Raw genomic sequence first — 26,121 nt, 5'->3', positions numbered from 1 at the left:
GACTGCCGAGTAATACTCCAGTGTGTGTGTGTGTGTGTGTGTGTGTGTGTGTGTGTGTGTGTACATATACATATATATATCACCTCTTCTTTATCCATTCATCCATCGATGGACATTTGGGCTCTTTCCATACTTTGGCTATTGTTGATAGTGCTGCTATAAACATGGGAGTGCATGTGTCCCTTAGAAACAGCACACCTGTATCCCGTGGATAAATGCCTAGTAGTGCAATTGCTGGGTCGTAGGGTAGTTCTATTTTTAGTTTTTTGAGGAACCTCCATACTGTTTTCCAGAGTGGCTGCACCAGCTTGCATTCCCATTTCTTTGTTTTGTTTCTTAAATTCCACATATGCGTGAAATCCTCTGGTGTTTGCCCTTTTCTGGCTTAGTTTGTTTAGCATTATACTCTCCAGATCCATCCATGTTGTTGCAAATGGCAGAGTTTTCTTCTTTTTTATGGCTGAATAATATTCTGCAGTGTATATGTGTGTGTGTATACATACACATACACTACATCTTCTTTATCCTTTGATCTATCATTGGACACTTGGGTTCCTTCCATAATTTTGCTGTTGTAAATAATGCTGTAGTGTATATAGGAGTGCATATATCCCTTCGAATTCATGTCTTTATATTCTTGGTAAATACCCAGTAGTGTGAATACTGGAACATATGGTAATTGTATTTTTAATTTTTTGAGGGACCTCCATTCTGTCTTCCACAGTGACTGCACAAATTTGCATTCCTGCCAACATTGTGTGAAGGTTCCTTTTTCTCCACATCCTTGCCAACACTTAACTGTTTCTTGTGTTTTTGATTTTAGCCATTCTGACAGGTGGGGTGATATCTCGTTGTGGCTTTGATTTATATTTCCCTGATGATGATTGATGTTGAGCATCTTTTCATGTGTCTTTTGGCCTTAACCATATTTTTGAAATTACTTGTTTCTGCTTCCTCACCAGGTGTGAATTCTTCCAAGGGAAAGACTCTTTTATCCAAAACATAGCAGCATTCCTGATGTAGAGGTGGTTCCCAAGTGATTGAATTGAACTAGTAAAACTAATTATACTTTGGTCTAGTTCATTTCTCAGACTGATTGTGTCATATTTTATAGCTAGGTATTGGTCTAAGTTTCAGAAAGTCTATCTTTTTAATCCTGTCGAATGAATTGGACTTAATTATGTAAGGAAATGCTTATTTATTCATGATTTTATTTTAGCTGTATGAGAGTAACCTTAACTGTAAGGCTCAGAGGAGCTTTATTTACTTCTTTGGAATTGGAACTATAAGTAGGTTGTTTCATGCTCATTGGGCAAGAATTAAATTGCTCATACTTTTAAAGTTACAGCAAAGAGATCCTGATACGTGTTCAGTTATTACAGTGCTATGTGAGACTGTGCTGTGTTCAGTTATTACAGTGCTGTGTGAGACTTAGCAAAAATACTGTTTGGAAGGGAACAAAATTTCGAATTTGCACAAAGATTTTGTATGCTAATTTTATATAATCATGGCCTATTTTGATATTCTGTACAGTCTTTTCTTACCTTAAATGGGTTTCAGGCACCCAGCATTGTATTCTGTGGCAGTGTAGTGGAGAGCATTACTCTATGTTTTGAAAAGCTGGGTTCTAGTAGTAACTCTGCCACTAATTAATGCTCTTGACCCAAGCAGTTCTTTTCTGTTTGCTTGGCTTCTCATTTGTAAAGTGAGAATTGTTGAAACCAGTTATTAGCACATTTTCTAGTTGTTTGAATTTTAAAAATTATGATTATAGTATAATTGTATGTTCAAAACTACAGTCCAGATACCAGTAGAGACTACTACATTTTTCCAGGTAATTCTATCAGTTTCTTATTTTTGGATGTGCAGCATCTGGGCTAATAAACACGGTAGATAGTTGGATAGGGAAAATTTTATTTAACTTGAAAGTTTGAGATATTTTTGATCTCAGTATATATAGCTTTGGGAAATATCTATTGGAAAACACTTTTAGAAGAAGAAAGCAGACATGCTGGATCTGTGACCTCACTTATAACTGGTCAGATACCTGGGCCTATATACAAATATTTGATACTGTTTTTAAAAAAGTGGTCTGTTGGGGTGCCTGGGTGGCTCAGTCAGTTGAGTGTCCAACTTGGACTTAGGTCATGATCTCATAGTTCATGAGTTCAAGCCCCGCATCGGGCTCTGTGTTGACGGTGTGGAGCCCGGAGCCTGCTTCGGATTCTTTGTCTCCCTCTCTCTCTGCCCCTCCTTGGCTTGTGTGCGGTCTCTCTCACTCAAAAATAAATAAACGTTAAAAAAAAAAAAAAAAAAAAGTGACCTATTGACTGATACCACTGTAGTTTCTTTGGAAAAGGAAATAGTTTCTTGATAAGTACCTGTTTTGAAAGGGACATTTTGTAGCTTGGGGTTGTGGAGGGTGTCATTTAGTTGTCTATAAACAGCGGTTTGATAACCAGCTATATAGCTATTATTAGAAAGCAGTGTGTCTGGTGTTTTGTCTAGGCAGCAGGGTGGTATTATGAAAACATTTTTGGAATAAAATCTGGTTTGAATTCTGCTGTTTTCTGTGTCTTTTTTCTCCCCCTCATTTTAAGAAGTGAGTTAATATTGCTTATTTGTATAAGGATTGAGAACTTAAGTACAGTGCCTGGTCTATATTATTATATGTATATAATATATTCTGAGAAGATATCAGTTGTTTTCCCTTTCCTAGTGGATCATTAGAGCATCAGCCTTGAAGGAGTTGTATTGTTTTGTTACATCAGATGTGCGTAAGCGGAAAGCTAGTGGTGGGAGGTAATTTGGAACATTGAGTAGCCCAGATGGACTGGAGAGGAAAGCATTGTGGAAAGGAGGCGGTGGAAGGATGGTTGGGACAGTACTTCTGAGGACCAAGAATATCAGAGAAGTGTAATTTATAGGTACTTGTATTTTTGAACAAGGAAGTGTCTTGGCTAGAACTCAACTTTAGAAAGATTAATTTAGGTAAGTGTGGAAAGGAAATGGAGATGAGGCCATCTAGGAGGTTATCAGTTGTTTAGGTGATAGCTAACTCTAACCTCGAATGCATTAGGTAATGGTACTAAGGAATGAAAGAATGGGAACAAATAAGTTTTAACAAATTAAGGATCATTTTCTTAAATCAGTACCTGGTACTCAGATCTTACTGGAATATAAAAACTCTAAAAAAGCATCATTGAGTATTTACATTTAAAATATGTGTTTGCTCTAGCACTGTTTCTGGCATGATAAAATTGCTTACGGTTGTTTTCTTTCTTCCAACAGAAAGAAATGCAGGAGTTGAAACTAAATAGCAGTAACTCAGGGTCCCCTCATCGTTGGCCTACAGAGAATTATGGACCAGATTCAGTGCCTGATGGATATCAGGGATCACAGACTTTTCATGGGGCTCCACTAACAGGTTAGTTGGCAACTGGATAATTCGTTTTTAGTAAAATCACTGTACTTCCCCCTCCTTTACATAGATAACTTGTGAACTCACCTTGTCTATATACATTTGTTTATATACATGTTTATATATGTCTGCTTATATGTTTCTTAAGCTGTGTATTGTATTACTGAGATTTTTCATAACTCCAAGTAGAAACAAAACAAGCTTTCTATGATCCTGTGTATATAAAGACTGAAAGAACCCCTCTATACATACCTCAGAGAAGCTGAGACTGAGATAGAACAATTTCTTATAATTGGGAAATGTTACCTGATGCTGTTGTGCATTAAGAGATGGCTAATTGAAACCTCTTCAGGAATTACTTTGATGATATACTTAGATGTATGACATTCATAGGAAATCTTGTTTATTTTGAAATACAGTGGTTGGTTATACAAAGGAAGGAGGTGGAGCTGGACCATATTGCAATTTGAAGTTGTGGTCTCTAGAACTGACCTCTTGAGCCGTTTTGTGTGTTTCAAATGTGGAGATAAAACTTTGCCTCACATGATTATGTGAGCATTTGTATATGTGTGGATATTAGGCATTTACTTTAGAGTATTTAGTAAACAACGAACCAAGGGTGTTCCTGTGGGTTGTCTGTGTGCAAAAGTGCTTTGGGCATGTAATTTTATTTAATCATAGTAACCAGAATGGTAGCTACCATTATGAATCCTATTTTTATAGTTGAGGAAGTGTGTTTAGAAAGGTTAGGCAATTTATCCATTATTGTACAGCTAGTTATTGGTAGAGCCAGAGTTTAAACTTCAGTGGTCTCACTTTAAAGCCACTCGCCAGTATGATTATGTTGCCCACAGACCACCAGAAATGATAAAAATGTTTTTTTTTTTAAATGAGATAGATTCTGAAATGGTAATAGTACCCCCCCCCATTGTTTTTTAACCAGGGATGATTTAGAATAGTGTGTTCCAGTTTAGATGAGCACATTTATGTGATGGTCCATAGGGCCATATTGAAGGCAGCCTCACTGTCCTCGTGTGACAGCGTCTTCTAAATGCAGGAAAAATAATAGGAAGGAAATCTTTGTAAAGTCACACTTACTAAATGTCACAAGTCATAGGTAAATACATGAGATGTCAAGAGTTCAAACACTGCTCACTTAAAAACCTTGTGCACTGTATAGAGCCTTGCATAGAGAAGATAAGTAAACTGGCTAGCCTTTTCTAGGGCTTTTTGAGTGCTGTGTGGAATTGATCATTTAGCAGCTTTTGAGTCACAATTTCCATTTCTTCTATGTACAGACATAAAAGGTCTTCTGGTTGTTAAACATAACATTCACATTGTCTCATTTTATTCTTGCAATTACCCTATGAAATGTGTAGAAGCAGCACATCCTCATTTTACAATTGAGAAAAATGGAGACCCCAGACACCTCATTGACAAGGTCACAAAGCAGTTTTGTGGCCCTACAAGGTGGAGAGCTCAAGCCCCCCATTTGCCGTTCCTGTGTTTATAGATTTTTTCTTAATAACAGTAAAAATATACCAAGATAGTTCTTGTCTTTTTAAATAAGATAATTAAAAAACAGTGATTAATAAGCTTATAGGAAATGAAGTACTGAACTGTGTAAATAAACTAAAAACTAACTGCACCACAAAGAGTGCTATTAACATTTTGGAGCATTTCCTTCTGGTTCTTTCTCTTTGTTTACATAAAGAATTTTTAGTGATATTTTTATCATTATTGTCTTATATGTGGATGAGTAATCCTGTTTTTTAAATATTAGAGTTCTTAGCATTTTTCTTAAATATTTTTTGAAAATACTGTTAATGAATACAAGGTATCCCATCATGTGGAAGTACTACAAATTTTATTTCTTTATTATTTCCAGTTTGCTGTTAGAAATAATGCTGTGAACACATTCTTAGGATTGTTAGGGTATTTAAAAAATACTTTTGTGTTGGGAAATTGCCTTCTGGAAAAGCTATGCCAGTTTATACTGTTATCACCAATATCTGATAGTGCCTACCTCATTGCATTCTTGCTTAGTGTTAATTATTACCAGTTTCTAAAAACCACCAATTTTTAAAACAAAAATGGTATCAGTTTTCATTTTTTTAATACTGGGCATGTTCAACACTTTATAATCTTTTGTATTTCCTGAATTAATCTGTTTGTTTGGTGCTTTTTTTTTACTAGATTATTTTTAGTAGGTTTATAAGAACTTTAATTATTTGTTCACTATTAAGAGTCACTAGTTACTGATAAAGTCACTAGTTAAATTTCAGACTTTATGATTCTTGGGTCATATCCATCAACTTGTTCTGTGTTCTGTTTCTTTTTTCTCCCCCAGAGTGTTTCCAAAATAACCATCTTTACCAGGCAGTCCATTAGTTTTCCAAATTCAAACGAGCTTCTTTAGCAATTTTTACTGTTCTAATCCCTATAAAGAGAAGATAAATAGACTGGCTAGTCTTTTTCAGGTCTTTTTCAGGGCTTTCTAGAATCAGTTGTTTAGCACCCCTTGGATCACGGTTTCCATTTCTTCCATGTCAAGGCATAAATGGTCTTTAGGTTTTGTTCTCTGATAAAACTTTCATAAAACAGATCAAACAAATGATTGTGGTGGCTTTGCCATGAACACGAATGTCTTCTAGGTGTTGGTTTCCTGATGAAACTCATACAAAACAGGTGGAGCAAATAGTTTGGACATGAGCATGAGTGTCAGTCATGATGTGCCTTTTTTTTTTTTTTTTTTTTTTAAGCAAAGGAACACATTTTGTGTTACTTATGAGATTCTTTCCATGAATTTATCAGGTGATTTTTGACTGGAACATTTTCAGCTTCAGTTTATAAAATGCAGCCTTGTCATTCTGCATATTTTTAAGTCTCACTTTAAAAATGTGGCCCTGGGGCCATCAGATGTATATTTTAGTTCCTTAAATCCTTCCTGTGACTAGTGTGTTCCCAATATTTCTGATGTTGAACGTAGACTGTGCTTTCATATCATACCAATCTTCCTTAGAAAACGGATCAAACAGTTTCTTCTTGGCTCCTTTTTTGGTGCTTGTTGTGAGGGGCTTGTTCTTGTTGACCACTGTGGTTCTGCTCTCTTATTCCTCATGTGTCATATTTAGGGGTTTTTCCTAGTTTGTCATTTGGTATTCTTTATGGTATATTTTGATGTATAGAAATTTTTAAAAATCTATAGTTAAATCTTTCTTTGATTTCTATTGCTTTTGTAATTTATAGTTCTTGCCTAGGTAGTCTTAACTATAGTATAGACTTTTTTAACTGTTTTCTTTCTTTTCTTTTCTTTTTTTTTTTTTTTTTTTTTTTTTAGTTGCAACTACTGGCCCTTCAGTATATTATAGTCAGTCACCAGCATATAATTCCCAGTATCTTCTCAGACCAGCAGCTAATGTTACTCCCACAAAGGTAACAAAGGAATAATTTATACATTTATAAATATCTCCTTTTTAATTGTTCAGGCTTCCTTCAAAGAAATTCAAGAAGTAGTTCAGCATTAAAACTTATATGTCCCATAAGATACAGATATTTTAAATTTCTCTCCAGATACAGAGTTTATGCTTCCTACTCATCTTATTTTTATGTTACAATGAGTGTGAACATTTACAATATTTTCTAAATGGGGTGGTGGTGGTGGTGGTGGTGGTGGTAGTGGTAGTGGTGATGGTGGTGGTGGTGGTGATGATGGGTCCTTCATCATTTTGTTTTGGCGGAAATAGGACTAGAATGGCCTTGCTGAACCACTATGTGGTAAGTACTTCAGGCCTAAAGTGGCTATGTAGGTGTCAATTAACACCCAGTATTACAACCATAGTTGAATTATAAAGCTTTGAAGACAGATGGCTTGGGTGCATTTAGACCTTGGCTTTCTGCTCGCTTGTGACCTTGGGCAAGTTTTTAAATCTCTCTATGCATTAGTTGCCTCATATGTAAAATGAGGATAATAATCCCTTAATTCATAGGGTTTTTGAGGATATTAAAATGAGATACTATATTAAGTGCTTAGAACAGTGCCCAGTTGGCACATTAGTAAATACTTGATAAATGTTAGTCTCCATCATCATCATCATTATTGTTAACATCATTTTACACATTATTTAGGAATGAAGAAATTTATTCTGTGCATTTATTGTAGAATTGGATTTTTAAGATTCTGTCATTAGTTAAGACAGTTTTTATTAAAGAAAGGAGTATAACTGTAAGTATCTTTGTAAGTAATGTTGTCTTCTCTTGATGATGTGCTACATACCCTAATGATATTTTTACCTTATAATGCTCATATCTGTGGTTTGTGAGAATTGGTTTGCATCTAGTTATCTGTAATTTTGTAGACAACCTACAAAAAATTTTAACTTTTTTTTTCTTTTAGGGTCCAGTTTATGGCATGAATAGGCTTCCACCTCAACAACACATATATGCCTATTCCCAACAGATGCACACACCACCAGTCCAAAGCTCATCTGCTTGTATGTTCTCTCAAGAGATGTATGGTCCTCCGTTGCGTTTTGAGTCTCCTGCAACAGGAATTCTATCACCCAGGGGTGATGATTACTTTAATTACAATGTTCAACAAACAAGCACAAATCCACCTTTGCCAGAACCAGGTTATTTCACAAAACCCCCAGTTGCAGCTCATGCTTCAAGATCTGCAGAATCTAAGGTTATAGAATTTGGAAAAACTAATTTTGTTCAGCCTGTGCCAGGTGAAGGAATAAGACCATCTTTGACAGCACCCGCACATACAACACAGCCAACTCCTTTTAAATTTAACTCAAATTTCAAGTCAAATGATGGTGACTTTACCTTTTCTTCACCCCAGGTTGTGACACAGCCCCCTTCTACAGCTTACAATAATAATGAAAGTCTTTTAGGTCTCCTAACTTCAGATAAACCTTTGCAAGGAGACAGCTACAGTGGACCAAAAGCTAGTCAAACCATTGGACCTCGAAATACATTCAATTTTGGAAGTAAAAATGTGCCTGGAATTTCATTTACTGAAAACATGGGTCCAAATCAGCAAAAGAATTCTGGTTTTCGTCGAAGTGATGACATGTTTACTTTCCACGGTCCAGGGAAATCAGTATTTGGAACACCTGTGCCAGAGCTGGCCAACAAGAGTCATGAAACAGATGGAGGAAGTGCCCATGGTGATGATGATGATGACGGCCCTCACTTTGAGCCTGTGGTACCTCTTCCTGATAAGATTGAAGTAAAAACTGGTGAGGAAGATGAAGAAGAATTCTTTTGCAACCGTGCAAAATTATTTCGTTTTGATGCAGAATCCAAAGAATGGAAGGAACGTGGAATTGGCAATGTAAAAATCCTAAGACATAAAACATCTGGTAAAATTCGCCTTCTAATGAGACGAGAGCAAGTACTGAAAATCTGTGCAAATCATTACATCAGTCCAGATATGAAACTGACGCCAAATGCTGGCTCTGACAGATCTTTTGTGTGGCATGCTCTTGATTATGCAGATGAATTGCCCAAGCCAGAACAACTTGCTATTAGATTCAAAACTCCTGAGGAAGCAGCACTTTTTAAGTGCAAATTTGAAGAGGCCCAGAGCATTTTAAAAGCCTTAGGAGCAAATGTAGCCTCAACCACAAATCAGACTCTGAGAATTACAAAAGAACCCACAAGTCATGATAACAAAGATATTTGCAAATCTGATGCTGGAAACATGAATTTTGAATTTCAAATGTCAAAGAAAGAAGGGTCTTGGTGGCATTGTAATATCTGCTCATTAAAGAATGCTGCGACTGCTAAGAAATGTGTGTCATGCCAGAATCTAAACCCAAACAGGAAAGATTTCCTTGGTCCGCCATTAGTTGAAACTGTTTCTGCTCTTACAACTGGCCCAGAAAATACTCCAGATAGATTTACACCGATGACTCCAAAGAAAGAAGGTCACTGGGATTGTAGCATTTGCTTAGTAAGAAATGAACCTACTATATCTAGGTGCATTGCATGTCAGAATGCAAAGTCTGCTAACAAAAGTGGATCTTCATTTGTTCAGCAAGCTTCCTTTAAATTTGGCCAAGGAGATCTTTCAAAGTCTGTTAACAGTGATTTCAGGTCTGCTTTTTCTATGAAGGAAGGACAGTGGGATTGCAGTGTGTGCTTTGTACAAAATGAAGGAAGTTCTACAAAGTGTACTGCTTGTCAGAATCCAAGAAAACAGAGTTTACCTACGTCTTCTGTTCCAGCATCTGCTTCTTTTAAGTTTGGAACTTCAGAGACAAGTAAAACCCCGAAGAGTGGATTTGAGGACATGTTTGCTAAGAAGGAAGGACAGTGGGATTGCAGTTTCTGCTTAGTACGAAATGAAGCAAATGCTACAGTATGTGTTGCTTGTCAGAATCCGGGTAAACTGAGTCAACCCACCTCTGCTGTTCCAGCACCTGCCTCTTTTAAGTTTAGTACTTCAGAGACCAGCAAAGCTCCGAAGAGTGGATTTGAAGGAATGTTCACCAAGAAGGAAGGACAGTGGGATTGTAGTGTTTGCTCTGTGCAAAATGAGAGTTCTTCCTTGAAATGTGTGGCTTGTAATTCCTCTAAACCAACTCATAAACATATTGCAGAAGCTCCTTCAGCCTTCACATTGGGCTCAAAGACTAAGTTAAATGATTCTTCTGGAAGTCAGGTTGGAACAGGATTTAAAAGTAATTTTTCAGAAAAAGCTTTTAAATTTGGTACTACAGAACAAGGATTTAAATTTGGGCATGTAGATCAAGAAAGTACACCTTCATTTACATTTCAGGGTTCTTCTAATACAGATCCTAAGTCAACAAAAGAAGGATTTAGTTTTTCTGTCCCTGTGTCTGCTGATGGGTTTAAATTTGGCATTCAGGAGCCTGGAAATCAAGAGAAGAAGAATGAAAAGCCCCTTGAAAATGACACTGGTGTTCAGGCTCAGGATATCAGTAATCAGAAGAATGGTAATGGTGTGATTTTTGGTCAAACTGGTAGCACATTTACCTTTGCAGATCTTGCAAAATCAACTTCAGGAGAAGGATTTCAGTTTGGCAAAAAAGATCCTAATTTCAAGGGATTTTCAGGTGCGGGAGAAAAATTATTCTCATCACAAAGCAGTAAAATGGCTGATAAAGCTGACACTTCTGCTGACCTTGAGAAAGATGATGATGCCTATAGAACCGAGGACAGTGATGACATCCATTTTGAACCAGTGGTTCAGATGCCTGAAAAAGTGGAACTTGTAACAGGAGAAGAAGATGAAAAAGTTCTTTATTCACAGCGGGTAAAATTATTTAGATTTGATGCTGAGATAAGTCAGTGGAAAGAAAGGGGTCTGGGGAACCTAAAAATTCTCAAGAATGAAGTCAATGGCAAGCTGCGAATGCTAATGCGAAGAGAGCAGGTACTGAAAGTATGTGCCAACCATTGGATAACAACTACAATGAACCTGAAGCCTCTCTCTGGGTCTGATAGAGCATGGATGTGGTTAGCGAGCGATTTTTCTGATGGTGATGCCAAACTAGAGCAGCTGGCAGCAAAATTTAAAACACCAGAGCTGGCTGAAGAATTCAAGCAGAAATTTGAGGAATGCCAGCGACTGCTATTAGATATACCACTTCAAACTCCTCATAAACTTGTAGACACTGGCAGAGCTGCCAAGTTAATCCAGAGAGCGGAAGAAATGAAGAGTGGATTAAAAGATTTCAAAACTTTTTTGACAAATGATCAAACAAAAGTCACTGATGGAGAGAATGAGAGCTCTGAGGGTGGTGCTGCCACTGCCTCTGATACAACTAACAAGCCAAACCCCGAAAACACGGGGCCCACACTGGAGTGGGACAACTATGATTTAAGGGAAGATGCTTTGGATGATAGTGTGAGTAGTAGTTCAGTACATGCTTCTCCATTGGCAAGTAGCCCTGTGAGGAAAAATCTCTTCCGCTTTGGTGAGTCAACAACAGGATTTAACTTCAGTTTTAAATCTGCTTTGAGTCCATCTAAATCTCCTGCCAAGTTGAATCAGAGTGGAACCTCAGTTGGCACTGATGAAGAATCTGATGTTACTCAAGAAGAAGAGAGAGATGGACAGTACTTTGAACCTGTCGTACCTTTACCTGATCTAGTGGAAGTGTCCAGTGGTGAGGAAAATGAACAAGTTGTTTTTAGTCACAGAGCAAAACTCTATAGGTATGATAAAGATGTTGGTCAGTGGAAAGAAAGAGGCATTGGTGATATAAAGATTTTACAGAATTATGATAATAAGCAAGTTCGCATAGTGATGAGAAGGGACCAGGTATTAAAACTTTGTGCCAATCACAGAATAACTCCAGACATGACTTTGCAAAATATGAAAGGGACAGAACGAGTGTGGGTGTGGACTGCCTGTGATTTTGCAGATGGAGAAAGAAAAGTAGAACATTTAGCTGTCCGTTTTAAACTACAGGATGTTGCAGATTCATTTAAGAAAATATTTGATGAAGCAAAAATAGCCCAAGAAAAAGATTCTTTGATAACCCCTCATGTTTCTCGTTCAGCCACTCCCAGAGAGTCACCATGTGGCAAAATTGCTGTAGCTGTATTAGAAGAGACCACAAGAGAGAGGACAGATTTAATTCAGGGTGATGACACAGCAGATGCAACTTCAGAAGTTGGAGAAGCATCTAGCACATCTGAAACAACAACAAAAGCAGTAGTTTCTCCTCCAAAGTTTGTATTTGGTTCGGAGTCTGTTAAAAGTATTTTTAGTAGCGAAAAATCAAAACCATTTGCATTTGGCAACAGTTCAGCCACTGGGTCTTTGTTTGGATTTAGTTTTAACGCACCTTTGAAAAATAACAGTAGTGATGCCAGTTCAGTAGTCCAGAGTGAATCTGAAAGAAAAGTGGAACCTAATTGCGAAGAGACGAAGAATTCAGATAGCAAACAGTCTTCAGATGGCAAAGTCAAAAATCTCTTTGCTGCTTTTCCAAAAGAAGAGTCCTCAACTAATTACACATTTAAAACACCAGAAAAGGGTAAGCGCTTTGTCTTTGGTATAAACAGAATTTTTTTCCATTAATTTGTAAATATTTTGCTTGATGCATATACTTTTTGGTAGGATACTAACGTCTTAGTAAAAGTTGGGTTATAATAGCTTTTGTGAATAGTGAAAAAATATTGGTGCAGATTTTTTTTCTCCCTAAATCTGTTTCCCTGTGTTTAAACAGCAATAGAAAGTGTGTGTGTATGTGTGTGTGTGTGTGTGTGTGTGTGTGTGTGTGTAAGTTATTTAGGAGATCTGAGTAACTGGAAGATACTTATATCATGCTTAGTGCAGAGAACAAGAACCTAATACAGTACCAAAGTTTAGTGACTCATGTACTTGAATCATGAGTATTACCTCGAGTCTGATTTTTTTAAGTGTCCATTCTTCAACATATTATTCTCTTGTCACTCAAAAACCATGGTACTGAGATGTTTATAAGTTATGTAAGGAAGCCTTGCTGCTAGTATTAAAAGAGTAAAGAAATTACCAGGATAAATAAATATGTAACACAGCCAAATTGGTATAAATTGAGGTATTCTGGCTTTTTATATTTTAAAATCACATTGACTTTGATTCTCAAAATGTTCAAAAATGAAATACTCTTTATTTTCTAGGATTTAATTTTAGCCTTTTTAAATCTAATCCAATGGCTTTTTGGACCAGCATCCCTTCCTCACAGCCTGAGAACAAAGGTATAGAGCTAGCATTCTCGGTATGAGATGACATCAGTTGTTTTTTTTGTTTTTTGTTTTTTTAAGCAGCTGGTAGTCCTTAGCATAGTAACTGGCTGTATGAAATTAAGTATTTAACACACAGTGTGCATGTTAAAGAATGTGTGTTTAAACAAATACTTTTTGACTAGGGGTGTGTAACACCCTTTAATGCTGTTTTTTGTTTTTTGTTTTTTAATGTACTTGGATGTCATGTTTTCTCACTATTGCAAAGCATTATTTTGAGGTAGATCCATACGGTCTTTACCTTTCACTGCTTTGTACTTCATTATTCTGTCATTTTCAGCTGTGCTTAATGAAGACCTGTGTTTTCTCTAACATTTATCTTTAGCCAGTAAGTAATGTTTCCAGTATCCAAACATGTGATGGCAGCATGTATACACATGGAACAGAGTTTCCTTTTAAGGCTATCCTTTTAGACAGGGTTTAGAAAAATATCATATTTGAAAGTAGACTTCATTTTTAACAGCCACCATTAAATGCTAGTATGTATAAAAGTGTTGGTATTAGAGTGGAATAATAGGAAGTGGGGGATCTGTTGAAGACCTTCAAGAGCAAGGTTAGGGAATTGAAAACCCATTATAAGTATCTAATAACATATCTTGAGTAACCCAAATATGTTCAATGGTAAAGTGACAGTCCTTGATTTTGGGGGGCCTTTAATTTTTTTTTTTAAGTTTATTTATTTATTTTGAGAGAGAGAGAGAGGGAGAGAGGGAAGGAGAGCATGAGTGAAGGAGGAGCAGAGAGAGGGGGGAGAGAGAATCCCAAGCAGGCTCCACACTGTCAGTGTAGATCCCAGTGTGGGGCTTGATTTCATGAACTGAAATCATGACCTGAGCCTAAATCAAGAGTCACGTACTCAACCTACTGAGCCACCCAGGTGCCCCTCTTTTTTTATTAATGTTTGTTTATTTATATGTTTATTTTATTTTTTAGAGAGAGAGAGAGAGACAGAGCATGAGTGGGGGAGGGGCAGAGAAAGAGAGGGAGACAAAGAATCTGAAACAGGCTCCAGGCTCTGAGCTGTCAGCACAGAGCCCAGTGTGGGGCTTGAACTTGGGAATGGCGATGTCATGACCTAGTCTGAAGTCAGATGTTTAACCAACTGAGCCACCCAGGTGCTCCTTAATGTTTATTTTTTTGAGAGAGAATGCACGCTCACGAGTGGCAGAGGGGCCGAGAAAGAAGCTGGGAGAGAGAAGCAGGCTCCATGCTGTCAGCGCAGAGCCCGATATGGGGCTTGAACTCATGAACCATGAGATCATGACCTGAGCTGAAATCGAGAGTTGGGTGCTTAATCGATTGAGCCACCCAGGCGCCCCTCAATTTTTAAGTATACCAATCACATTACTGGCTAAAGCAGCCCTTAAGCTTTTCTTGAGGATGTATTCTTTGAGAAATTATTGAAGAGTGTGGACTTTTTCCTATAAATGACATATATTTGCATGCACAGTCTGTGGGACCTAGGTTAATCCTTGACTCGAGCAAATTTGCCAGTATACTACTGCAGGACAGAAAGCTTTATTCTGTTTCAAGTCCAAGAATGTCATAGTCCCAAAGGATCTTAGAGATGGAGAGTTCAGACATGAGGAAACTGAGGCACAGTGGGCTGTCTGAAATGCTCAAATTGTCTTTACCAGTTAATAACAGAATTGGAGTAAGAATCTGTATCCTACATTAGTCATACTATGTTTTTCTAATTAAAGAGAGTAAAAGGCAAGTTTAACATTGTAATAGGGCTCTAATTCTCTAGATCAGGTCAAATATGATCTGTGTATATAATTTAGAATTTTCTAATATCCACATTAAAAAATAGAATAAGAAGAAACAGGTGCAAAAAAAGAGATGAAATTAATTTTAACAATCTATACAGTTAGACTATATCTGAAATACCATTTCAAGTTCTAATCATAAAAAAAAAAGATTTTTTTTTTTTTTTTTTTTTGTGCTAAGTCTTTAAAATCCAATGTGTATTGTTCTACTTGGAGCACAACTCAGTTTGGAATGGCCACATTTCAAGTGTTTAATAGCCACGTGTGGCTAGGCTACCATATCAGACAGCACCAGTTGGTACATAGCATGCTTCATGATTTGCTTTACCCATTCCTTTTGCTAAATACTCTTCTTTATAGACCAGAGTATATTGTATGAAGAATCCCTTTATTCTTCCTTTTTTTCAGCTATAAAAATCTGTGTTAGTTTCTTATAGTGTTACCCCTAGGATAACTGTTTTAATTTGGTTTTATCTATTATCATGCTTGGAAATACACAAAACTGGATGTAACTCTGAACACCTGCCATCCTTGGCAATTGTTAACTTTCCCTGTAGTAACTAATCATGGTTAGCTTTTGCATTAATTTCATATTTATACTAATCCTTGCTCATGATTTACGTAAGTTGTTTCCGTTGTTGAAAATGCATGGATATTTTGCTCAGCTATTGTTTATATGCCAAATACGGTTATGGCAGCATTATTTAAATACCTTTTAAAATTATAGCCAGTAATAGCAATTTTTTTTTCAACGATCAGTAAGTAAAAGCAGTTTTTTTTGGTTTTAATGGATTCTATATTCACTAAAGATTTTTGATGGAATGTTAAATCAGGCTTCTAATTCTCTACAGAGCTCTGTCCACATCAAAGTTTATGTGTTTAACCTAAAGATAAGTGGCGTGGTTTTATTTTCAGTTAGAATATTGATGTTAATACCTACTTAACTCCTGGTCTTTATAATTTTTTTTGACCTGTTTTATAGCAAAAGAGAAGGAAAAGCCTGAAGATTCTCCCTCAGATGATGATGTTCTCATTGTATATGAGTTAACCCCGACCCCTGAACAAAAAGCTCTTGCAAGCAAACTTAAACTTCCTCCAACTTTCTTCTGCTATAAGAATAAACCAGATTATATTAGTGAAGAAGAAGAGGATGGTAAATCTTTTGTTATTTTAAGAGCATTCTGTCTGTGCTAATTTTAGTAATGTTTAAATTGTTTAAGCCTGCCTCTTAGAGCCCATAACTCCTGTCCTTATAGGTAGATGTTTATCCTCAGTGTGTGTGTAAATAGTCAATGGATGTAATGATTGAAACAATCATTCAATAATGATTGAATGAAATACATTCAATGCATTTTTTAAGTAAGGATGTTTTGGATGACTACTATGAGCAGAGCAGGTATTTTGAGAGAATTGAAAAGAATCCTAATTTCCCTATAGACTTAGAGGGATGAGAGAGTGATGAGGCAGATAGGGGTCTGATTATGGAAAACTTTGTGAGCCACAGTAGAGTTTTTCAGCAGGGGAGTTTGCATGTTCAGAAAGAGTTTCAGCAGGATCAGTTGAGTTAGTGAGATAGAGGATCGGGTTGTAGGACATGGAGATAGGAAGATGAGCCAAAATGATAGTAAAGCAGCTCAGAGGAGAGCCTGAATGAAATTTCTGTGATGACAGGAGAGGCATTAGGAATATAGAATTGGCAAAACTGGGTGCTCTTTCAATGTGGGGGGTGAGGGAAAGTATGAAATTGGAGGATAATTTCTAGATTTATGGCTGGGAAAATTCCTAAAACTTACTAGAAATTCTTTTTGTTTAATAAAATCAATTATACTTTAAGATGAAGATTTTGAAACAGCTGTCAAGAAACTTAATGGAAAACTATATCTGGATGACTCAGAAAAATGTAGACCATTAGAAGAAAAGCTAGCAGGTATGTTAAATTAAAATTACTAGTTAAAATGTTTTTTAAAAATCTTCTGTTTAAAAGGAATCTTCAGGGTGCCTGGGTGCCTCAGTCAGTCAAACGTCCAACTTCAACTTCAGCCCAAGTCATGATCTCATAGTTTGTGAGTTCAAGCCCTGTATCTGGCTCACCTCTATCAGTGCAGAGCCCACTTCGGATCCCCTGTCCTCCTCTTTGTCTGCCCCTCTCCCGCTCATGCTCTCTCTCTCAAAAATGAGTAAACATAAAAAGAAAAGGCATTTTCTAATCTGATCATTTTTATGATTATCAGATTTACTTATGTGATATGCCTGTGGCAATTTAAAATATTTGAAAATAATATGAAGTGTAAAATAATTGTTTTCCTGGTGATCCTTGTTCTCCATTAGCATTCATAGGTATTGCTATCTGGGTCTGTAATCTGTAGATTATATGGAGGACAATTCTTGGAGAGTAGTTGGACTTCTAACTTTCTTTTGCTTGTGTTGTGTGGGATTTTCAGATAATGAAAAAGAATGTGTTATTGTTTGGGAAAAGAAACCAACAGTTGAAGAGAAGGCAAAAGCAGATACATTAAAGCTTCCACCTACATTTTTTTGTGGAGTCTGCAGTGATACTGATGAGGACAATGGAAATGGGGAAGACTTTCAATCAGAGTTACAAAAAGTTCAGGACTCTCAAGTAAGAGCATCTCCATTGTTTTCCTTCTGGTTGAGTTGCCATTGTTGATGCAGTAGATTAGAATATTCTTACCAAATGGTAATAATGTGTTGTGGATAGCAAATGGATTAGGCATTTACCAATCAGCTTTGGCCAGAGAAGGAGGAATGTTGTTCTACAGAGAGGACTTAAAGGTTCTCTCCTGTGTATATGTTGGATTTTTGCAGGGATGGGAGAGATGGACTGTGCAGATATTCTTAAGAATGTTTATCATAATACCAAGAATGATATTAAGTAGTTAATTTTTCATGCAAGTTAGTTAATTTTGTGGTGGGCAGAGTGGATAGGAAGTGGCATTTGAGACTTAGTTTCAATGGCATTTGAGACTTAGCAAGGTGGCCTATACCTTGCTTTGTAAATTTCATGATTTGATTACTTTCTTTTTAAAAAATTTTTTTAACATGTATTTATTTTTGAGAGAGAGAAGAGACAGATAGCACAAGTGGGGGAGGGGTAGAGAGGGAGGGGGACACAGAATCCAAAGCAGGCTTCAGGCTCTGAGCTGTCAATAGAGCCCGATGTGGGGCTTGAACCCACAAACGGTGAGATCATGACCTGAGCTGAAGTCGGAGGCTTAATCAGCTGAGCCACCCCGGTGCCCCTTGATTTGTTTACTTTCTTAGCTTAAAAGTAGTGATAATTTTAATAGGTATCAACACCTTGGTATCTTAATTTGTATTCCACAGAAACTAGAAGACAAGATCTGTGTCTAGTTAATTTGTTCATAATCTAATATTGACATCTATTCAGAATGTTCCTTTCCCCCTCAAGTAACACTGTTTTTTGATGGTTTGTTTTTATTCTTAGATGATTAAAATGAAGTAGAGTTCTGGAATTAGTTATGAATGTGGTGGTTTATTTAAAGGATATATGGCTAGAGAGAGATGTGTTGTAACACATGGTCTTAGTCTGTAAGAAATTTATTGCTCTTCATTGACTCTGAGCAGTCTAGCTGACCACCTAGAATGTGTAGGTTTAATCTATCAGTACACATACAATTAATGGCCATCAGCTGATGTAATGCTAATCATGTTCTCATTTACAACCAGATAGATTTATTTGTGGAAATCTGAAGTGGCCTTACTAAGTGTTCCATTTAAGGTGTATTTCAAATCACTCAACAGTTTCCCTGGACTTACTGGGCATACACAATATTTAATAGCTGTTACTCTAATTACTAGCTGCTAGAGGCTTTATCACGTATTTATTCAACAAATGCAGTAGTCATATTAATATAAATTTAGATTATGCAAATTTAAACAGTATGATTTAAATATGGCCTCTTGTGTGCAAAACTTAAAGTTATTGATTTAAAATGTATTTTAAAATTTAAGGGGCGCCTGGGTGGCTCAGTCAGTTAAGCATCCGATTTTGGCTCAGATCATGATCTTACGGTTCGTGGGTTCAAGCCCCGCATCAGCTCTGTGCTACCAGTGTAGAGCCTGCTTGGAATTCTCTCTCTTTCCCTCTCTCTCGCCCCCTGACCCCACTCATACTTTCTCTCTCTCAAAAATAAGTAAATAAACTAAAAAAAAAAAAAAAATTAAACTGAAAAATAATATCAGCACTGATGTACACACTGAGTTATACATCATTTATTCTTATTTTCCACCTTGTGGTGCCACTTTAGCTGGTACACAAGAATTTGGTGTCTTTTGTCAGTATTTTGTGAAACATGCTTTTAAAGGAGTTGAAATATCTTATTTGAGGTGACTTGTGTTATTTTAAAGCATTCATTATTGTCATAACTTAATAAAATAATCCTATAACTATCACAATGTTCATTAAATAGCAGTACTACTGGCTGTTCAAAAATACTTTGGGTACTAAAGTTAAATGTGATAAACCTTTATAAAGGTTGGAAAAAATGGCACAATAAATTATAAAATTTCAGGAGAGCAAGCACCCTTTGATACAGATATGAAATAGAAAACCAAAAACCATTAAAGCTAAGATATGCTATAATGGATGTAAATTTATACTCTCTCAGAATGCATTGTTCCTACTGTGACAGTCTAATTCATCTTAGATATGCATCCCTTGCATAAAATGGTTATGCGTACTCTGTAAATGTTTACCGTTGAGCTAGCACTGTGCTGACGATTGGGTATACAGTATTGAACAAAACAGAAGTAATCTGACTTGTCTGTGTGGAGTTTTCCATTCAAGGACTGTAAGGCATTAGCAGCTGAATTAAAACAATTCCTCTCACCCAAGCAATTCTAGGCTACTTATTTGGGGTAACGTTTATTGTGATATAATTCACATATTGTGCACCCCATCCATTTTAGAGCGTACAGTTCAGTAGTTTTTAGTATATTCACATGGTTATGCAACCGTTACCACAGTGATTTTGAACAGTTTCACCACCCCAAGAAGAAAACCTCTAACCTCTAACAGTCACCACCCTTCCCCATTTTGCCCGAGCTCCTCCATCTCAAGAAACCACTACCCCTGATGGACTTTCTGTCTCTATAGGTTTGCCTATTTTTTGGACATTTTGTATAAATAAGTCATGATAATTTGTGGCCTTTTGTGTCTGGCTTCTTTCATTTAATGTTTTCAAGGTATAGCTACATTGTAGTGTATATCTGCATTTTATTAATTTTTATGGCTGAGTAATACTCTGTTGTATTGAATATATTACATTTCATTTATCCATTCATCTGTTGATCATTTAGGTTGTTTTTACTTTACTTTTTGTCTGTTATGAATAATACTGCTATGATAGCCTAAAACATTTGACACATAGAATGATTTATCTTTTCCTTGTGTTTTGGTACATTAAAAAATAAGGATTTTTTTCATTTGTAGTAATTTTTTTATAGAAGTAAAATTCACTTTTTGTTGTGTGTATATGTGTGTGTCTGTTTTCTAGGAGTTCTTTTATATGTTTGAATTCTTGTAGTTCTCACCAGAGGCAGGATATGGAACAATTCCAACACCCCCCAAAATTTCCTTCATATTGTCCCTTTGTATTCATAACCTTTTCTGCCCATATCTTTGGGCAATTGCTGTTGTGTTTTCTGTTTCTATATTTTTGCCTTTTCCAGACTAACATATGAATGGAATCCTACAGTATGTAATTTTTGATGCTGGCCTTTTTCACTCAGCATAATGCCCTTGAGATTTGTCCCAAGTTATTGTGTGTAGTAATAGTTTGTTCCTGTCTACCACTAAGTAGTAGTCCATTGTGTAGATGTACCACAGTTTATTCATTGATCCATTGAAGGTCATTTCCAATTTATTTTGCTTTTTCTAGTTTCCTTAAAATGGAAGCTTTAAATGACTGATTTAAGACCATTTTTCATTTCTATAAATATTTAATGCTGTAAGGTTCTTTCTAGGAACTGTTCAGCTTCATCCAACAAGTGTTGCTATGTGATATTTTTACTTTCATTCCGTTAAAATATTTATTTTCCTTGAGATACTCTTTTTTATAAATGCGTTAGATAGTATGTTCCTTCCAAATACTTGGTGATTTTCCAAATATCGTTCTGTTATTGATTTCTAGTTTAATTCCATTATTGTCTATGAACATAATTTGAGTGATTTTAGTTCTTAGAAGCCTAATGAAGGCTGTCTTGGTGATTGTTGTGCACTTGAAAAGAATGTATAGTCTGCTCTTTTGGCATAGAGTGTTCTATAAATGTTAATTAGCTCAAACTAGTTGATACTGTGGTGTCCAGGTCTCATATATAAGACTAACATTTTAATTATTTAGAGGACTGTTGCTAGGCATAATTGTAGATTTGTCTGTTTCTCCTATCAATTTTTGCTTAATGTACTTTTTTAGAAAGTGTCCCCCTCTGCTTCTGTTTTCTGGAAGACATTGTAGGAATTGCTATTATTTCTTTCTTAAATGTTTGATAGAACTCACTACTGAAACCATTTGACTTGGAAGGATATTAATTAATAGTACATTTTCTTTAATAGATAATAGGCCTATTCAAGGTTATCTATTTCTTTAATAGTTAATAGGCCTATTCAAGGCCAGTATCAAAGATTACATACTGTAGGATTCCATTCATATGTTAGTCTGGAAAAGGCAAAAATATAGAAACAGAAAACACAACAGCAATTGCCCAAAGATATAGGCAGAAGAGGTTTTGAATACAAAGGGACAATATGAAGGAAATTTTGGGGGGTGGGTGTTGGAATTGTTCCATAGCCTGTTTCTGGTGAGAATTACAAGAATTCAAACATGTAAAAGAACTCCTAGAAAACAGACACACACATATACACACAACAAAAAGTGAATTTTACTTCTATAAAAAAATTACTATGGGGGCGCCTGGGTGGCTCATTCGGTTAAGCGGCTGACTTCAGCTCAGGTCATGATCTCGCGGTCCGTGAGTTTGAGCCCCGCGTCGGGCTCTGTGCTGACAGCTCAGAGCCTGGAGCCTGTTTCGGATTCTGTGTCTCCCCCTCTCTCTGACCCTCCCCCGTTCATGCTCTGTCTCTCTCTGTCTCAAAAATAAATAAATGTTAAAAAAATAAAAATAAAAAAAAAAATACTACGAATGAAAAAAATCCTTATTTTTTAATGTACCAAAACACAAGGAAAAGATAAATCATTCTATGTATCAAATGTTTTAGGCTATCATAGCAGTATTACTTACAATAGACAAAACTCTTGTGTGAGTTTTGGTCGGTTTTGTCTTTCAAGGAATTGGTCCATTTCATCTGAGTTCTTAAATTTGTGGGCATAACACTGTTCATGAAATTCATTAAAATTTATTACCCTTTTAATATTCATGAATTGGAAGTGAGTAGTGATGGCTCTTGTTTCATTTCTAGTATTAATAATTTGAATCTTGGGGCACCTGGGTGGCTCAGTCGGTTAAGTGTCTGACTTTGGCTCAGGTCATGATCTCGCGGTCCGTGAGTTCGAGCCCCGTGTTGAGCTCTGTGCTGACAGCTCAGAGCCTGGAGCCTGTTTCAGATTCTGTGTCTCCCTCTCTCTCTGCCCCTCCCCTGTTCACGCTCTGTCTCTCTCTGTCTCAAAAATAAATAAACGTTAAAAAAAAAAAAAAATTAAAAAAAATAAATAAATAATTTGAATCTTCTTTCTTGTTTTCTTGGTTAGCCTGCTTAGAAGTTTGTTGATTTTTATTGACTGTTTCAAAAAGGTCAATTTTGTTTGATTTTGTTCATTTTTTTCCTGTTAATTTCCTGTTCTACTGATTTCTGCTCTACTTTTCATTATTTCTTCACCTTTGTTTAGGTTTATATTGCTTTTCTTTTTCTAGTCTTAAGGTGGAAATTTATTGATTTTAGATTTTATTATATGCCTTCAGTACTTTAAAGTTTCCCTTCCTTGTTTTTGTTGTGTTCTAAGAGTTTTGATAAGTTGTAGTTTCATATTTATTGTTTAACTTTTTTTTTTATGTTTTATTAATGTTTTTATTTATTTTTGAGAGAGAGACAGAGACAGAGATAGAGCATCAGTGGAGGATGGGCAGAGAGAGCGGGAGATACAGAATCTGAAGCAGGCTCCGGGCTCTGAGCTGTCAACACAGGGCTCGAACTCCCGAACCGTGAGGTCATGACCTGAGCTGAAGTCAGATGCTCAACTAACTGAGCCGCCCAGGCTCCCCTTCATATTTATTTAGTTAAAAATATTTTTAATTTGCCTAGAGACCTCTGGACACATATATTATTTAAAAGTATGCTGGGAAATCCCAAATATCTTAAATATTTGGGATTTTTTTCAACTGTGTTTCTGGTAATGATTTCTAGTTTAATTCCATTGTGGACTGAGAATATACTTTGTATGACTTCTGTTCTTTTGAATTTGTGGAGGTGTGTTTTATGGGCCAGAATGGGTCTTTCTTGGTAAATGTTCCATGTGAGTTTTCTGTTACTGTATTTTTCAGTTGTAAAATTCCCACTTGGTCCTTTATGCCTTCTTCTTTTTTTTTTTTTTTTTTTTTCCTGCTGAGAATTTCTTATCTTTTCATTTGTTTTAAGAGTATTTGTCCTTATATCTTGGAGCATTGTTATAAGAGCTTCTTTAAGATTTTTTTTCTGATTGTTCAACACATGGATCATTTCATAATATCCCCCACCTCCTGGCCAGGGAGAGCTGGCTTCTCTTGGGACGATTTTCCATCTCCGTCATTGGCAGCTTCAGTTTTTGGGCTTCTCTAGCATCCAGGCTGGAATATAGGTTTATGGAGCAGGAAACACCCCACATGATTCTCACCACTGAATTATCCCTAATGTCTTGAGGTTCTTAATCCTCCTGTTTTCATCCACCTTTCAGAGACTTTTTATACTTTATCTGTTTCAGTCCAGTTCAGTCATAGGTATTGGGAAAGATAAGATGGAGTGTGGAATGGGAGAGATAACGTGAAGTGTGCTTATTACTCTATTTTATCCAGAACTCCCAAGTCCTCAGTTTCTTTCAAAACAGGGCATGGGTGTGCCTGGTTGGCACAGTCAGTTACGGGTCTGACTCTTGATAGTGGCTTAGGTCATGATCTCACAGTCAGGGGATTGAGCCCTGTGTGGGGCTATATGCTGAGCAGGGAGCTTGCTTGGGATTCTCTCTCTTCCTCTCTCTCTCTGCCCCTCCCCTGCTCATGCATGCACACTCTCTCACTCTCTTTCAAAATAAACAAATAAAAACGTAAAAAAAAAATAGGGTATGTGATTCTTTTTGTCAGTCAGTATTTAATGGCATTGTTATTTGTTACTTCCTCTTTGCAGAAATCCCAGAATGAGGAAATAAGTAGCCTGGCAGACAGTGTGTATACTGGTGGGACTAAAGTGACTGTACCATTTTTATGTAAATCTGAAGAACCTGATTTTATTACCAAATCTATTAGTTCACCACCAATTTCTTCTGGAACTGTGGACAAACCTGTAGATTTGTCTACTAGAAAGGAAAACGATGCAGATTCTACAAGCCAAGGTAAAATTTGATAAAATGTTTACAAAAACCTTCTAGGGCATGCATTGCATAAGGTGCATCTGTATGTTTGAGAAAATAGGCTTTTAAATGTCAGTCCTAAAAACTCTTTTCCCTTAAAACAAGTTTGGAGATGTACAAAGGTGCATGAGATATTCCTGATAATAACCAGAAAATCATACTGCCTTGCCAACAAAGATAATAAACATGTATTTTTATTGTTAGGGTTGTAGTTATTAAGGAATATGAAGCATTGTGACTCTGACCTATCTACCTGAAAATAAATGACAGTAGTTTGCTTACATCGAAATTTTCTTTGTGATAATCATTTCATTTGAATATTGTTTGAATTATATTATCACTGAAGTATATTAAAATTTATGTATGAAGTAATTGTAGATAGTACAGTAGGGTTGTTAAGTTTTTATGATACTTAAATGTATTTTGCTCTACCTGTTACATTATATTAATCAGTTATAGTTACTCATGTTTGATATGCTTTCCTCATTTTTTTATTTCCATTGATTTTAGAAGAGGGGAATCTTTTAAAATTCTATTCTTTTATAATTGCTTATCTGTTTTACCTAATGTATTTCAGAAATAGTCTTAAATAATGTACAATTACTACATTTATAGACACCTGAGAGTCTTCATATTCTAGAAGAGGAAGTAACTTCAGACCTAAAATCGTTTCTTTCTTTCTATTTTTTTTGTTTTGTTTCAAATTTTTATTTAAATTCTAGTCGGCTAACCTATAGTGTAATGTTGATTCCAGGAGTAGAATTTAGTGATTTATCACTTAACATATAATACCCAGTGCTCATTGCAAGTGCCCTCCTTAGTACCCTTCACCCATTTAGCTCATCCCCTGCCCACATCCCCTCCATCAACACTCAGTTCCCTGTAGTAAAGAGTCTCTTATGGTTTACCTTCCTTTCTCTGTCTCTTTGTTTTTCCCCTTCCCCTATGATCATCTGTTTTGTTTCTTTAACCACATATGAGTGAAATCATATGGTATTTGTGTTTCTCTCATTGACTTATTTTGCTTTGTATAATACACCCTAGCTCCATACACATCATTACAAATGGCAAGATTTCATTCATTTTGATCAGACCTAAAATTTCATGTTTTCAGATGATGAAAGTAAGGCTTAGGACTTCAAGAGATCATGTAGCTGCCCATTGTCAGAATTAAGATCCCCAAACTCCTGGTGACCAAAAATAAATAAGACATGCATTTTTTGTGAGCTTATTATTTTTTTTTTTAATTTTTTTTTTTAACGTTTATTTATTTTCAAGACAGAGACAGAGCATGAACGGGGGAGGGGCAGAGAGAGAGGGAGACACAGAATCGGAAGCAGGCTCCAGGCTCTGAGCCATCAGCCCAGAGCCCGACGCGGGGCTCGAACTCACGGACCGTGAGATCGTGACCTGAGTTGAAGCTGGACGCTTAACCGACTGAGCCACCCAGGCGCCCTGTTGTGAGCTTATTATTTAGCATAGAGAACACAAACATTCTTTATGCAGATCATTCCTAAAACCCCACGTGTGAATGAATATTAGTTTTAGATTACAGAAGACTATAAAG

The 26,121-nt window shown here is 36.4% G+C and overlaps 1 protein-coding gene across 3 annotated transcripts in view; it reads left to right on the top strand.

The window, feature by feature from the left end:
* Positions 1-26,121, top strand: part of LOC109258054 (E3 SUMO-protein ligase RanBP2) — an 81,955-nt gene that overhangs the window by 48,310 nt on the left and 7,524 nt on the right. The window contains exons 18-25 of one of the 3 annotated variants that reach the window (XM_019434583.2): positions 3,292-3,427; positions 6,762-6,856; positions 7,818-12,441; positions 13,067-13,144; positions 15,941-16,111; positions 16,793-16,885; positions 17,400-17,578; positions 24,332-24,536. In XM_019434583.2, coding sequence (XP_019290128.1) covers positions 3,292-3,427; positions 6,762-6,856; positions 7,818-12,441; positions 13,067-13,144; positions 15,941-16,111; positions 16,793-16,885; positions 17,400-17,578; positions 24,332-24,536 — 5,581 coding nt within the window. Of the gene's footprint in view, positions 1-3,291; positions 3,428-6,761; positions 6,857-7,817; positions 12,442-13,066; positions 13,145-15,940; positions 16,112-16,792; positions 16,886-17,399; positions 17,579-24,331; positions 24,537-26,121 lie in introns of those variants that run through there. The other 2 variants (XM_019434585.2, XM_019434587.2) reach the window with 2 other exon arrangements.

The sequence above is a fragment of the Panthera pardus genome, unplaced genomic scaffold (assembly GCF_024362965.1).
Source record: "Panthera pardus isolate Hobbes unplaced genomic scaffold, ASM2436296v1 HiC_scaffold_25, whole genome shotgun sequence".
Lineage (NCBI taxonomy): Eukaryota > Metazoa > Chordata > Mammalia > Carnivora > Felidae > Panthera > Panthera pardus.
The sequence above is the reverse complement of the archived record's forward strand: the minus strand, read 5'-3'. Positions and strand labels throughout refer to the sequence as shown.